Here is a 15,627-nt window from a genome sequence, read left to right on the forward strand (position 1 = left end):
TACACACGAGAGGTCATGACAATATTGTTGTTACACTGTCCAATACACACGAGAGGTGCCCATACACGGTGCCTATTAGAAACGGCAAACACCAATTGGTAATGCATGGTAGCCGGGTGATAAATCCAACGAGGAGTGACGATGGCCGTAAAAGTGGGTGTGCTCCGACAGATGCAGGGACTGAGAACTAGACCAATGTGATGACTTAGCTGACCGATGTAGTAACCGAGTTGAGTAATCCGACAGCAAAGAGATTGCTACCAGTTTATATAAGTTCGCTACCATCATTGTTCTTCTTGCGGTGTTGATCTTGCTGTGTTGATCTTCGTGGACGTGTATCACTGTGGGCTACAGCGATTGGGACGAGAAAAATGTTTCAGCATTCTGAGTCGTCGTTCTACCTTTCTTACAAGGATCATTGGTCAAGGATGCTGCGGTACAAAATTCTATATTGTCTTCATGCTATGTTCTCTACTCCTTGCCACAGTCTCAACACTTCCACCAACAACCACCCCATCACCAGCAGCCACAACTCCAGCAGCCACAACTCCAGCAGCCACAACTCCAGCAGCCACAACTCCAGCAGCCACAACTCCAGCAGCCACAACTCCAGCAGCCACAACTCCAGCAGCCACAACTCCAGCAGCCCCATCTCCAGCAACAACACAGCCTCCAACAATGCCTCCAACAACACCGCCACCTGCAACAACGACACCTGCACAGAATCCCCCAAGCCCAACAACATATACCATTGAAACAGTGCCCCTGTCAACGAACCCCCCAGCATTCACAGGTAAGCGCTTCACCTACAGGAACACATACAAAGAGCTGATGAATGGACATGGCCTCTAGGGCCAAGAACTAAATTATTCCTTCCTACCTGTGTGAGAAGTAACCGCACTTGGTACACTGAATTGGTATGCTCTCCAACAGATATGCAAAGTTGAACTCGGATGGTGAGCCAATTTAATTATGGTACTGTAAATATACAAATTTTCGGCAGCTATTTAATTTCGGCTATATTCGGCACCGACCCAAAACGCCTAAATTAAAACGCCGATGAAATTTTTCACAGCATCTGTCGCACTATACCATGCCCTCTACCCCACGCCGAAAATAAATCGCCGCCGAAATGTCAAAAATCGTGAAGTGCCGAAATTTTGCAGCGCCGAAATTTTGTATATTTACAGTATATGATCTGGTTACGTTGGTGGACAATTAGTCATAACTCGTAACATTGTGTCCTTCTCCTTTTTTTCTCCGACAGATGTCTGACATTGCCACAAACTAATGAAGCCAATTCTCTATGGTGTTGGGTTTACAGTCTGTTCAAGTAGAATATGTCCACTGGCTTTTTGAACACCCGCTTTTAGTCGAATTCTAAAGGCTCAAAATCACACTTTGTATTATTTTAAACACTTGATTTCAGGATCTGCCCCATACATTAGCCAGAGTATACCTGCCCGAATTTAGAAAACCTAGCCAAATTTCAAAATCCCTATCCTTGACTTTCCGTAAACTTGGCAATGAAGAATTGCATGGGTCACACAACGAAGGCTGTACAGATTTGTTTAAACTGTGTAACAGTTACAACAGGTCTACCCTCGTTAGTACGACATCGGTCACAAGACAACCCTCATTAGTAGACAACGGTCAAAATCCCCTGATGCCTGAAACGCGTACATTCACGTCCGGATAGTAGATAATACTCGTTATAAGACAAGCAATTTGACCCCCCCCCCCCCCCCCCCCGGACCCCCACCGGGTTATCTACTAACGAGGATAGACCTGTACTACTATTCGAGTGAGACACCAAAGAGCTGGGCTGCCAGTTTTAGATGAAGACCGTAGCTCGATGAGCAAATGCAGCGTTGTTTGTCTTGCTGTCTGCAGTACCACCGACAAGTTGGGACAGGCCGGAAGATGTAAAAGATTGGGTTGGCGACCTGTTCAGCATTGAGACGTATAACCTCGGTGTACAGAATATCACTGATTTGATCCTGCAAAACGCCAGTGCAGCACAACTAGTCTCCTTGGCTGTCAACAATAAACAAGGGCTCCTAGAACTCCTCAGAAGTATCTTTGATGGCATAGATACTGACATTGCGATCATTCTGGCATCGAACTTGATCTCTCGTGTTGAGCCTCCAGCGCCTACAAGACTGGCTGTTAGTACTACTGCTGGTGAGTGGGGTTTACACGGGGTGTACGTGGGGTGTACGTGGGGTGTACGTGGGGTGTACACGGGGTGTACACGGGGTGTGCATGGGGTGTACAATGGGAGAATGTTACACATTTATCCTCAATCAATGATTGCATTATTATGCCACTGGGTGCATTCCGTATACATACAGCTGATGTTGCAAGTCCATGTACATGCAGCCTCAACACTCCACTTCTTTTTTCTGTGCTGATTCACGTTGGGGTTAGTTACTCTCTGTGATCGAACAAATTCCCTCGCTGCGTATCCTCATCGCTCTCTCTCCTTCTGTCCCCTATCTCCCTTTCTTTGTGCTGTGTACATGGTGTGCGACCCATAACTTCTCTCACCTGGACTGACAGAACAACCACCGGCAGAATCCGGAGGTGAGTGCAAGAGGCACCAATCCAGTACTGCAGAGATTCCGTTGTGTCGCAGGGCAGGGATATTGGTTTTAGAATCCATTGCTCGAATCAAGTGCAAGAAGACTCCAAAGACAACAACAAACTCAACCCACTTTTAAAATATTTCTGAAGTATGACAATTAACCCTTTATTGGCCGATTAAAATACAAACACACCCATGCAATTGCCAAACATGTACCTAAATTGGACGTAACTTTAGTTTGCATTGGACAAATTCCACGATATTGGGCATCCTGGAAAGGCCTTGGCGAGAGGAGCGCAATGAGCGTACACTCGACTCCACGGGATGCACTGGCCCAGCACTGCAAGCCAGGGAAGGCCCACCAGCGCTGGGCTCGCGCTCAAGATCAATCTCTATCCACCATTTCACTCCTGTTGCTCGTATCCAACTCAAGTTTTTTTCGTAGAGACTCCCGGGAACCTGCTTTTGAAGTTGAATCGGTGTAGTCTTGTCAACAGGTGACGTAAGCAGGGAAAATCCCAGTCGTTGACCCACGCATCGCGCTCTGAGCGCAAATTTCCCGGGACCAACATTACGAGTGCTATAACTGAAGAACCGCTTATTGTATCGCTTTTAAAATTGTTCCATGCGACAGCTGAAAGTTTTCTCTTCGACCTACATATTTCGATTTCTCCAAAAGACCAAGATTTGACCAAGTTACGATAATTTCAAAATGCCTACCCCATCGAACATCGGTGTTCGATCAATGTATAGGCCAGCCAATAAAGGGTTAACCTGATACATGTGCATTCACACCTCGTGCCCAGATCAAACACACACACACACACACACACATTCACACGCACACACTCTGTCTCTCTCGCACAAAAACACATACACAGACACCATTAATTTTAACCATTTGATGCCCATCGCGATGCTACAGCAGAAGCCATAGCAACTTGTGCTGGGATTGCACCATTCAACAGCTTGCAAGGCTAAAGAATTGACCGCCACTATTCAGCCTGGTCTACACCACACAGCTATGAAGGGGCTTTTTCTGGCCAGTGAATCCCTACTTTTTCGTCTTTTTCATTTTTTTCACGCTCACACATCACACCACATACTACGACATGCACTGGCTGTTGATAACCACCCAGGAGAATGAAAAAAAGTCAGGAGGAGTCTGAGAAAGAGAAGAAAGATGTGTGTGACCATAATCGTCGGGAATCGAACCAGCAACCTATCGATTGGAAATCGCTGCACAGACCACTGCACCATATGGGACACACGCACGCACGCACGCACACACACACACATGCACACATAATTATGCACACACACACATGCACACATACACATGCACACACACACACACACACACACACACGCACACACACACACACACACACACACACACACACACACACACACACACATGCATACACATGCACACACATGCACACACACACACACACACACACACACACACACACACACACACACACGCACACGCACCCACACACACACCACACACACACACACACACACACACACACACACACACACACAAACACACACACATACATGTGCGTGTATATTCTGAGGCTGATTGTTGGATTAGCCATTCAACCTGGCCCAGCTGTATTGCCCATTCACGGTACGTTCACAACAAACACGTCGTTCCGAATAATTCATAAATTGTTATTGTACTGTCCATCATGGATTCACTGTGGTTCAGGCTCGTCAATAGGACCTGTGATCGGAGGAGCAGCCGGTGGTGTCGTGGTCATTGTTGTCATCGTAGTCATCCTTATTGTGTTGAGGTAATTGAATTTTATGCAGGCAGTGAGCGGGACATGTACCAGGATAACTTGCAATGGTCTGGTGCAAGTCTGCATGTACGGTCCTTTCTGGAAGTACCGAATGCCTTTGAAGAAAGTACAAGACTACATTTGGTAACGCAGATGATGATGATGATGATGATGATAGGAAAGGCCTCTTTTACGGGCAAAGCGAAGCACAATCATCACCATGTATCAGTACAGTGAATAGTTAAACCCAACACGAATGACGGTACATTTGGTGGGACCCACAATTTCCACCCAAAGTGCCAGTATATAATTATATTATACTAATTGCTATGAGTGTTCATGCTAGTGTTCATGCTAGTGTCCATGCTAGCCTTGTGTTGTGGGTTTACCCACAGTTCTTTTTAGCATGTAGCAAGTCGACTCATTGACGGTGGCCGTACGTGTACTTACTTGCAATCAAAGACGAGACGTGTTTATACTGTACCTGGCTCACGCAGCATGTAACTTACACAATATTGCCACCATCGATTTAAAATCACACGATTTGAAGCCTTCCGTGTTCCCTTTTGCTCAGGTCTGAATGCGAAAGGCACTAATTCAGTTGACATTGCTGTCTGATGCAATCTTGTGAAATTGCTTCCAAGTACACCTTAGCTGCTGCTCACTCTCTTTGTCGTGCTCGTATTGTTTCATACACAGGGGCCGGCGCAGCAAGTACGATGTGTCTGGAAGTGAAGTTCAGCTCCAGAGCATTGATGCCGATGGGTATGTTCTTTTGCGCGTATTATGTGCATTTACCTAATATGAACACCTATTCACATAATTCTAGTGTCTCTTTGCTGTAACAGGCAGGACAAGCAGGACAGGCTCTTTGCAGGTAGGCACAGTGGGCTGGTTTAGACCATGATTGAGAAACGAGAGATGCCAGGTTCAAGTCCTGCTTGGAAGCGGAAGGATTTTCTGCGACCCACAGTGAATTGGGAACTCGTGGCCTGGCACGAGGAGAACATAGATGTGGCAAATGGGATTTCGGCCTTTGGCCTCTGATTGGTGGATCTGATCTATCCCCCCACACACCGTTCCCAGTTTCGGTGGAAGTGGCGAGTTCGATTGGGGGTAAAGCCTAGGAGGAAGGGAGCGTCTCAGCTTCCTCGGACCAAGACCATTCGACTCAGCACCCCGAAGACTACAACTGGTGAAAATCTGATTTTACGGTATACTTCCCATTTAAAGGATACATTTACTTATTCGTCTGATGTGTTTTGTATGTCTTTACGCTAGGGGTCATCCCAAAAGCTCTTTGTTTTCCCTGAACCGAACATCGTTCATTTCGTACTCCGACCCCTCCCCTTCCTCTGAAATGAACGTAGCTTGCTAGGCTGGACGACAAAAATCGCATGCATGTACATGTATAATGTACAGTGTCGATCGACTTGTGATTTTGGCTCCACCGCCTCCCCCCAAACGAGTGATGTTCGTTTCAGGGACGACAAACAACTTCTGCGATGCCCCCTTAAAAACTTGGTGTGGAATCTAGCAAGGAGACTATAATGTGAGCTCAGATAAGGTGATGTGTAGATGGCTGCAGTGGAGTTTGCAAATCCTTAAAACACATCTATGACTGCGTTTGTCATGAGTATGTCGCACAGTGATCGACAGCCTTCTCATGATGAGAATCTAGCAGCTGTTCACAAAGACGTCTGTATGTATAACACTTCGCTGTAGGTATGGGCAATGCTGTAGTTCCCAGTGTAGCTACATGCTTGCCTCAAATACTACTCTAGTAGCCTTTCTTTCCACTTTTTGTTGTTGGTTTTCTTTTGTATTTTTGCCATGGCTGGGTATCGCACTCGTCTCTGGCGTTGCTCCCCACATCATCAATGCGTGCACATGCTACGAGATTGAGTTCAATGAATAAATGAAAGCAAACCTACAAACTTGCCAAATTAGTTTGGTTATCGTTCACCAGGCTATGAGTTGTGCATGTCGCAACAACTTGTTTTGATGCAATTTCCAAGATCCCCACCCCACCATTCGTGGGGGCATATGTCAAAGACACCAGAAATCCAACAACGACGCTCTTATCTTTAGGTTGGGATGCGGCATTCGTAGTGTTTCAGACTGGGTGGTTTCGGATTCCACGTCCTTTGGCTGGCGAGTCGCGACTGTATACTATAAGTTCATCATATCCGTATTTTTCAACATGATCTGTCTGTGTCTCTTTGTTGTCTTTTCCACCACGCTTGTCTGCATCTGCTATGCCGTGGCAAATCGCCCGCCAATACACTTTATCCTGACTATGCTCTTCAACTGACTGCAGTATGGGTAAGTCATCTCGACAACAATGACCAATGAATTGTGAGCTTGTGGATTATGTTTTCTTTAGACACAAATGTGGATACTTTTGGTATATTTATAAGAAGAAAAAGAGGACCAAAGACCAATTTGGTATATGCATTATATTTTCTGTATGCACTTGTTCGTGCAGCCCGACGGTTTCCAGAGATGGAAAAGCAGCGACGCATCTCGGAAACGCGCGAAGAGTACGAAAGAGTGGAGCGCTATGGCAGTGTGGGTGCTGGTGACGCAAGCAGTTCGTCAGTCAGCTCACGCAGTCATCTCACTGAAAAAGAGCAGCTTCTAGCAAGCACAGCGTTCAACACGCAAGCGGGGGAAGAGCGCTACTCTGCAATACCCGAGGGAGCTGCGGCCGCCTACTCCACAATACCAAAGGAAAGCAACGACTACTCGTCAGCACCGGCGCAAGGTGATGCGTATACATCGGTCACACAAGGCAAGAAGCACTCCACCACTGGTCAATCTACCTACGAAGCTCTTGACCAAAGCACCCGCACTGCCAATAGCAGTGCTACTGCTGGTGGTGGTGCTAGCGCCACTGCTTCTCACTATGCACCATTGGACCAGAGCACTCGAACAGAGTCGCACTACATGTCTAGTACAAGTGGACGCTACGATAGCGTGCACAACAGAGAGCTGGAGTACTCTTCTCTGTCACATGCGACGCGAGAAGCTCCCCAGTCTTATCAGAAAGTGTTCCGAGCAGCCGGAGAAGGTGGCAGTACGGAAGGAGATTACGATACTACGTTAATGAAAGCTGAGGATGATACGACATTGTACGACTCTACCCTACGCACTGTGGATGAGTCAGGTGGCGGAGGGTACTATGACTCAACTCTATTCAAGGCTGGCGGTGACGAAAAACCTTGAAGACACGTATGACTCAACACCGAGTAACGTATAATGAGACCATTGACTACCCACCAATTAGGCTTGATGAATTCAATTGGTACGAGTACAATAGCTAGTTTATAGGTTAAGCTCTACTGCTTTGCATGAAGTATCATAGGGAGCTATAAAGCAAGAAGTAAATTAGAATTATTGATGCCGCATTGCTGCGATAATGTTCATTGATTTCATCTTCGGCCGCTTACAGAATTAGAATAATGATATTCTTATGGTAACAGCTAGCTATCGAAACTTACTCAGCAGCACATTTATACTCATTTTATTTAAAACCTCAATTTAAAATAGATCTATTCTATAGGAACTAGATGTACATGTACACGAGTGATGTGCTTGTTTTAATCAATGTTTTTATTACGTTGGTTGCTCCAACGAGTCTAAGTTCGTTTTTATTACGTCCGTGGAAAGGTAAACTTATCATTTAACTGTTATCTCTCCATCACCTGCCAGAAGCTATGCAGCAAGCGTGACTAGAAAAGATAAATCATGTACAATATGAATGACATGATCAGTACTGGTACATACCAACGTGTCTTTCTGGTGAATACAAGATACAGTAGCAATGAAGAACTGTACATGACACATTGTGCACTGGGGTAGTTCTGAGAATTAAAAAAAAAGAAGAAGGTAAAGTTAGCCAGAACAAGGTAGCATCACATGTAGCATCACATGTAGCATCACATGTAGCATCACATGTAGCATCACATGTAGCATCACATGTAGCATCACATGTAGCATCACATGTAGCATCACATGTAGCATCACATGTAGCATCACATGTGCTTTGAGAATATCTGGCTTGTTTTTAAAACAGATACAGTGAAAGAGTCTGCAGGGCCAACACAACAACAAAAATGAGCTGTGCATGCCAGATGGCCGTACAACGACTTCAGACTTCGTAACTATTACCGGTACACACCGTATTGGCAGATCACTAGCCTGTGGAAATACGCCATCAGCAAGCGACTGTAGAATGCCACTTGCGAGTTGCGCTGAAAACTGACTGCCCTTACAGGAATTTACATGGTACTCCTGAGTAGCTCAACACTCACTCCCTGTCACTGTCCTTACAGGCATAGAGCCTATAGGTTGGTTTGATGTGCAGCTGCAGCACCACCCATAGGTCCCCACTGGTGCTGGGGGATACGCTAGATAATGGGTCTGGGCAAGCATCGACCATGCTCGAACTGCCGGCTCCTATCGGAAACATGTAGACTGGCAGTGATGTGCCACCAAGACTGGCTCCTTAGCCGAATGACTGGTGTAGGCACTCTTGTCGAGAGGAATCAGGGTACACCGAGTCGAGGCGTTTGAATTGAAAGTTTTTGGCACTGGCACCCGTACTATCAGCCAGGCCCTGCAGCTTGCCTCCATCCGTTCCTTGTTGGCCTGGTAGAGATGCTGAAACAGCAGGCCCACTGTCCGCCGTTGCTACTCCACCTGGCATCTATGCTGTTTTGTGCACAGGGTTGAGTTTGTACTGCTCATAGTCTGCACGATTGAAGAACGTCAACTCTGTCTCATTCACTGCAACAGCCAAAAACACACGCACGCACGCGCACTCACACACACGCGCATGCACACACACACACACACACACACACACACACACACACAATGAATGATGTGGAGGTCAATGACATAACGATAAATTGGCTACCTGTATATTGGTACACGGTCACTTCAGTCCTTTACACATAGCCATCACATGTGATACTCCATGACGACTCCGCATGGCATGCACAGGATGAGACTGCATTGTAGCACAGTCATCCTACACAGTTTTTACGTACATGGCATGCTACTCCATTTCCTGAGTGAACGCATATTTGTTGCAAGTGGCTTGTACGGGGATATTCACGAGAGTTTTTGTACTGTATGTGAATGCAGCATATATGCAAAGTCTAACGACCGATCATGTAGGATCCTAGAAAACGGTAGTACAGCATGTAACATCCAGGTGCACGAGTACTCTATATACTGGAGTTTCACTGTAAAAGAATCAGCAGTGGTTTGGGTGACAGGTTACACTACGCCATAGAGGAGAAAAAGAGAGAAAGACACCAATGGGTGGATAGAGCGAAAACCACCCGGTGCAATTCGCACAGGAGACACCTGTGACTTTACCCTGAAGAACATGCACATTGATACAGATTGGACACAAAGGCTTCGGGTGGAAATCATACATGAAGTGACCGGCGAACACAGTGTTCATTATTATACTACCAGGGCCCGAACACAGGCATACATTTGAAATTCAAGTATATTTCGGGACACAAAAAACAAGATTTGAGGACTTTTCAAGGATATTTTCAAGCGACCAATCGCCTGGCGGAGTGCAAGCGAGGCCGATCCAGCCGAATTCACAGCGAAGAGGTCCAGTACTTTTGCGTGTCTTCCACGTACTTGATCACAGAGTGCATGCACGCAGTGTAGACTCTACCACTGCCAGCACCGGTGACACACTTGGAGTGTACACTAGTGCACTGCTACACTGACCATGCTGACTATGCATCACAGGGTACAGTGAAAATCGTAATGCCTGAAAAACTTAATTTCAAGGATTTTTCAGGACAAACCATGCATTTTCACCAGATTTAGGGTTTTTCAGTGTAATCTTAACAGGGAATTTTTTTAAAGTATATTTAGGAGCCGCATCTGACGCCTGATCATGGGGTGGTGGCGTCCCACGGAAGCGGAAAGGTGGTTCTTGACCAGGGAGTTGTACGACTCCTTGTTCTTGACCTGCCCGGTACGCGAACCCGTCGAATTTTTTAATTTTTTTATTATATTTTAGGGTTTCCCAGGGCTGTACTGACATTTTCATCAACGTAGAAGATGAACAAAAGAGTACGCAGGCCTCCACAAGCTGATCTAGCATGTGAACACTTACCCAGTCCAAACTGGTCAAGCACGGCATCCTCGGGTAGTATCCAGTCATCATTGTCCAGGTTGATTACAGGATTGCTCGTCTTTAGTTGAACGACACGCACAGATATACACACACATACACGCACACACAGACACACGGACAAACACAGGATAGAAGGGATGAGAAGTGGAAACGGAACCGAGCACATAGTTTGGAGGTGATCAACGTAATTATCGTCTCCATCGGTAACTTATGACAAAATCGTGATTGGCAACTCAATCGTGTCACGCACTGCCCTCATGGCTACGGTACGGAGATAAAATAAAATAAAAAGATAAAAAATCCAGGATATGCAACTCATTCCTACCTTGAACATATGTGGCTTGTGCAAAATCTTCACGCAATCTAAGACAGAAAGACAACAAACAGAGAGATGATTACTACTGGAGTGAAGAGCATGATTCTGAACTCCCCCTTATCCAAGTTGGCAATAGCTTCATTCATACGCGTTTACACATGCCACCTCCAATCAACTCACAATGCTCTGTTGTCAGTGTACATATCAACATGGGCAACACAGAAGCGTTCAGCAAGACTAATAATCAGATGTGTGTGTGTGTGTGTGTGTGCGCGCGCGCGCGCGCGCGCGCGTGTGTGTATGACTGTGTGTGGCAGGGTTCGTGATAGCAGCTGCCAAATCAAAGCACGCACACACACGCACACACATACACACACACACACGCGCATGTGCGCCTTACACTTCACACTCCAATTGTGATACAAGTGGCATGCACTGCACTGCACATATAACGCTAGGTACTGGAAACGCCCCACAAACAAGACTTACACGTACACACATACGGGTAAGACTGTTACCAAATAACTAAAGAAAACATACGATGCAAGGCCTGTAAACAAAACATATAATTATTATAATCAGGCTGGTTGCAGTGGTGGAGCTGTGGTGCACTTACTGAAATCGTGCTTCAGGAACGTCTTCGGGATTAATTTGGATGAAGCCATTTCTAGAGCAAGCGAAGAGGATAAGCAAACAGTTTCCCGTCATCATATGTGCCATTGAACTGTGCCACAGAACGCTTGAAGTATATGTAGATACCCAACACAAGTAATGAAATGAGTGCTTCTGTGCAGCCAGCTGTCTGTCATCATCTGGAAGTTAAATTTCTAATTTTCACGTTTCAATAAAAAATGAGCCGAATTTTACGTATCCTTTTATTATTATTAATAGCCAAATTAGTTTTTTCATGAAAAATAATTGGTAGTAGAGAGGTCTGCCACTCGTTGATGAGCACAAGATGAAGTGAAAAAGCAATTTGCTTTTTGCTATGCCAGTTCGAAAAACTAAAACAGATCCGGTCACAGAGTCATTGCGCCGGTTGCACACTTCGTACATCCCCTCAGACTCCTTTCTCCATGGATTATCGTGCTGTATTTGCAACAAAATCACTGTACTATCACGGGTATTAAAGTTAGTTCACAGCACAATAGCCGTGATCCAGGTGATGACAAAGATCACCATGCATTTTACGGTCCAAAGACATTTGAGTGAGAGTTTTGTAAATTAAACAAGACTTCGTACAGGACATTGCACATCTGCGGCATAAGATCTATTCGTGACAAACATTGTGCTTGCCAGCTGAATTAAACTAACTTTACAGGATTTCACAGGTTGGCCATATGACATAATGCTAGAGTAATCAATTTTTGTGACCTAACTACAGTAGTGGTGTGTATAGCAAGGCGATCTTCAAACTCTGTCCCTATTCAACCCGATACCAAGAGTTTACGCACTCTTGCCGATACTTGAAAATATTACAGTTTCCAGGGACAATGGGCGCTTTCGATTACACGCATTTCGGTCAATTCTAGAATTAGTTATTGTTGATGCACAGTTCGATTACACAAAAAGTGACAAATTCCGTTGTTAGAATTGATTTTATCCAATTCCGTCGAATCCATCAATTCTGAAGAGAAGGCGGAATTTCTCTAATTCTGGCGCCAGAATTGCACTGTCGGTGTGTTACCGGTTTGGTCATGACACTCAAGCGCGCGAAGAGCCTGCCTGGCCGGCGTGTGCGCGATGCTAGGTCCACGTGCGCGCGATCGATCGCGAGGGTGTACGTGATCTCTTTTTGCGATTCATCAATTTCGTTTGTGACATGACATGAATAAAATGCGTTGTGAATTCCAGTCGTTCGTTTACAAGGCCGGAATACGCTCATTCTGGTCATTCCAGAATTTTAAAAAACCAGTTCCAGAATTGTGTAAACGTGTAATCGAAAGCGCCCAATGGATTTCAAGGTTAGTAGTTGAACGTGAAATGCAGGCGTTGAGTGTCAACACGTCTGTCAGCCATTGTAACTTGCAAATGTTTTTTTTTCGCGGTTTCAATCAAAATGCATGATAGTGAATGAAAAACGTAAAATGTTTGGCACCTACAGTCCATTCATAAAAAAATGGGTCCTGGCTCTGGCGAGCTCCCGTATTTGGCGATTTTTCGTGATTTCATCGTACACAGTGCGGTGCTGCGAACTTTGAAATTTGAAAAAGGGTCCAAAAAGGGTGCCTGAACTGGGGTTCGAACCGCAGAATGCACTGTTGCAGGCGGGGTCAAACGGCCTGGATTTTGATGGTTTTTCCCAATTCAGTGCTTTTGGGGCAAAACCTGGCCGAAATCCTATTCTTGCTATGGCTTGCTTTTTGGACAAAAAAACTTCAGAAACATAATTGGAAGAGGATTCCATATGGGATTGCAGAAAAAAATTCTAAAAAAACTCAACGTTTGACCCATTTATGGCCAAAAGCTAGAAGTTCATTTTTTTCTGAATGGACTGTAGTACCTATGAAATCAGGGGATGGCCCACGCCTGGTAAAAAATCAACGAGGAGCTAAATACATTTACGTATCGATAATAATACTACACGGCATGGCAAGTTTATGAGTCAGTGCTGCGAAATGGATGCCTCAGCCGCAACTACAAGAGCAAAAGATGTGACAGGGGCGTGAGCAGAGTGGAGAGAGCGACTTCCACGCACACACATTACAACTTAACACAATGTAACTGGCAAATGTAACATTTTCCAAAGAAGCCGCCAGAAGCGTCATGCAAGACTCGGCGGAAACATGATGTTCCCGCAAAAAATGACTTACTGAAGAAGGTTCACTCACCTTTTCGTAGGCGATCAATGAAAGCCTCTGTACTGACTTTGGGACAAACATCCTTCAATACCAATGTACGCGAGGTACGATATTCGAATGATCGGATTACGCGCACAGGTAGCACCCAATGTGCCTCACCGCCACCTCCACACCCGCATGCCGTGAATTGAGGTTTAAAAGCCTCAGCCTGTGCACGTACATTAGTCTCAGAACTCGCCATTCTCTTACAATTGAGGGAGATGATCAGATTTTGGCAACGATCAAGCTCCTTCTCTGACTTTGCAAAAGTTAGTTTATTTCTCTATTTCAAACAAGAGCGAGCACTTTTTATGATCGGGAAAGCCCCCGCGCGTGACGTCATTACGGTCGATCAACATCTTCAGCTGTATCTGTACAAGCAAGAGTACATGAAAACCAGAGTGTGCAGCTTGCAGTTGGGGCCTTCTCTGCTGCATGCCAGTATGGGTGTCTGTCACGGCGAAATTCCGTGATTACATCATTTTGGTGCAGATCTAAGGCGGGAAATGGCGTAGTGCGTACAACTGAGCTGCAGTTGTGCAGAAAGAGACCTGCTTGAATCCTGCTTGTACGCACTACATCACTAAAATGATGTAATCAAGGAATTTCGCCGTGACAGCAACCCATCCGAGCTGCACACCAGGGAGTAGTACAATACTCAATACTCACAATAGTATTGTCCTGCTGCACACTCTGGTTTTCATGTACCGGTACTCTTGGTACAAGTCATGTAGACCTACAAAGTCAATAGGCTACATACAGTCATGTACCATTGTACAGTGCATTTCAAAACTATAGACGCGTAGGGTTTTTGAAATATTTCAAATTTGGCTGGAACTTTTTGAGAATAGTTTTCGGAATATTGCTCAGGATCGCTCCACAATTACTCACGTTTCTAAAGGATTGGATAACAGAAGCCCAATTTGGAAAAATTTATGCACAAAGTGATCACAGATTTTATGTGGTATAGATGCTGGCATAACGGTTTTTGCCTAGGTACGCGTCTATAGTTTTGAAATGGACTGTAGGTCTACCTCAACACTTGAACCTGTGAACTGTTCCTCGGACAGAGAGACAGCGAGCTGACATGAGAGACGGAGACAGCGACAGAGACTTGAAATACACAACATGCACTTGCCCGAGGTTCAAGAGTTCAGGCCCCACTTCGAAGAGGTCACAGTCTCAACCAGAATGCTGTGCTTTTCATTTCTTTACCTTGTCGAAGGCTTTCGACATGTCGACAAATACCACTCCGGTGTGCTGCCCGGCGGCTTGTGCGTCATTGATATTCTCTACAGCTAGCGCTAAGGCATCTGCTGTGGAATGCTGGTGTCTGTAACCAAACTGACTACGAGTAGTAGGCAAGAAAGTTGTTCGTGTTGAGGTACTGCAGAAGCTGCTTATGAACACTGATTACGTTCAAGCACTTTCGACACTATCGGCAATAGGGAGACTGGTTGGTAATTCTTGGGTTGGCTGGGGTCACCAGCCTTGAACAGAGGCCGTATGTCACCCACCTTCATTGCCGCAGGAAACTGTCCTTCTCTCAATGACTTTTAAAACAGTAGCGTGAGTGACGGTGCCAGGATGTCAGCATGCATCTGGAGACTGAGACTTGCTGGAATATCATCACTCCCACCATTACACTGCGGCGCTCTTTAGCCGACTAGACCCTCCTTCACGCAACCATCACCACTGCGAGGACACTTCCGTAGACGATATTAAAGTAATTCCTCCAGACAGCTGCATCAGTGAAGGTAGATATTGAATGAATAAAAATATAGACCAAACTGCTATTATATGGGGTTTGATACAAAACTAGCATAGCTGAGTTGATAACGCGGGAAAAGGAAAGTGTGAAGTACTGTTGACGCATTGGACATGCATGCAGCGTGGGAAATTCGGCGCGGAAA

At 45.5% G+C, this 15,627-nt stretch overlaps 3 protein-coding genes across 4 annotated transcripts in view; 2 read left to right on the top strand and 1 right to left on the bottom strand.

Moving 5' to 3' along the window:
* LOC135831088 (uncharacterized) overlaps nucleotides 1–5,211 on the top strand; it is a 134,630-nt gene extending 129,419 nt beyond the window's left edge. The window contains exons 141-145 of the mRNA XM_065343344.1: nucleotides 488–793; nucleotides 1,894–2,184; nucleotides 2,563–2,586; nucleotides 4,308–4,392; nucleotides 5,080–5,211. Coding sequence (XP_065199416.1) covers nucleotides 488–793; nucleotides 1,894–2,184; nucleotides 2,563–2,586; nucleotides 4,308–4,392; nucleotides 5,080–5,182 — 809 coding nt within the window. The 3' untranslated portion in view covers nucleotides 5,183–5,211. The remainder of the gene's footprint in view (nucleotides 1–487; nucleotides 794–1,893; nucleotides 2,185–2,562; nucleotides 2,587–4,307; nucleotides 4,393–5,079) is intronic.
* Nucleotides 5,212–5,242: 31 nt separating this feature from the next.
* On the top strand, nucleotides 5,243–8,168 carry LOC135831109 (uncharacterized). The gene is made up of 2 exons (XM_065343374.1): nucleotides 5,243–6,705; nucleotides 6,869–8,168. The coding sequence occupies exons 1-2, from the start codon at nucleotides 6,702–6,704 to the stop codon at nucleotides 7,606–7,608; spliced, it is 744 nt and encodes a 247-aa protein (XP_065199446.1). The 5' UTR covers nucleotides 5,243–6,701; the 3' UTR covers nucleotides 7,609–8,168.
* LOC135831111 (UPF0538 protein C2orf76 homolog) lies at nucleotides 7,978–15,455 on the bottom strand. Of its 2 annotated transcripts, none has more exons than XM_065343377.1 (5): nucleotides 14,930–15,455; nucleotides 11,491–11,541; nucleotides 10,884–10,921; nucleotides 10,538–10,616; nucleotides 7,978–9,171 (listed from the first exon to the last, which is right to left on the bottom strand). In XM_065343377.1, the coding sequence occupies exons 2-5, from the start codon at nucleotides 11,537–11,539 to the stop codon at nucleotides 9,092–9,094; spliced, it is 246 nt and encodes an 81-aa protein (XP_065199449.1). In that variant the 5' UTR covers nucleotides 11,540–11,541; nucleotides 14,930–15,455; the 3' UTR covers nucleotides 7,978–9,091. The 2 variants fall into 2 exon arrangements, with proteins under 2 accessions (XP_065199449.1, XP_065199448.1); XM_065343376.1 differs by lacking the exon at nucleotides 14,930–15,455 and adding an exon at nucleotides 13,706–14,074.
* Nucleotides 15,456–15,627: the final 172 nt, after the last annotated feature.

Source organism: Sycon ciliatum, chromosome 1 (genome assembly GCF_964019385.1).
Source record: "Sycon ciliatum chromosome 1, ocSycCili1.1, whole genome shotgun sequence".
NCBI classification, from domain to species: Eukaryota; Metazoa; Porifera; class Calcarea; order Leucosolenida; family Sycettidae; genus Sycon; species Sycon ciliatum.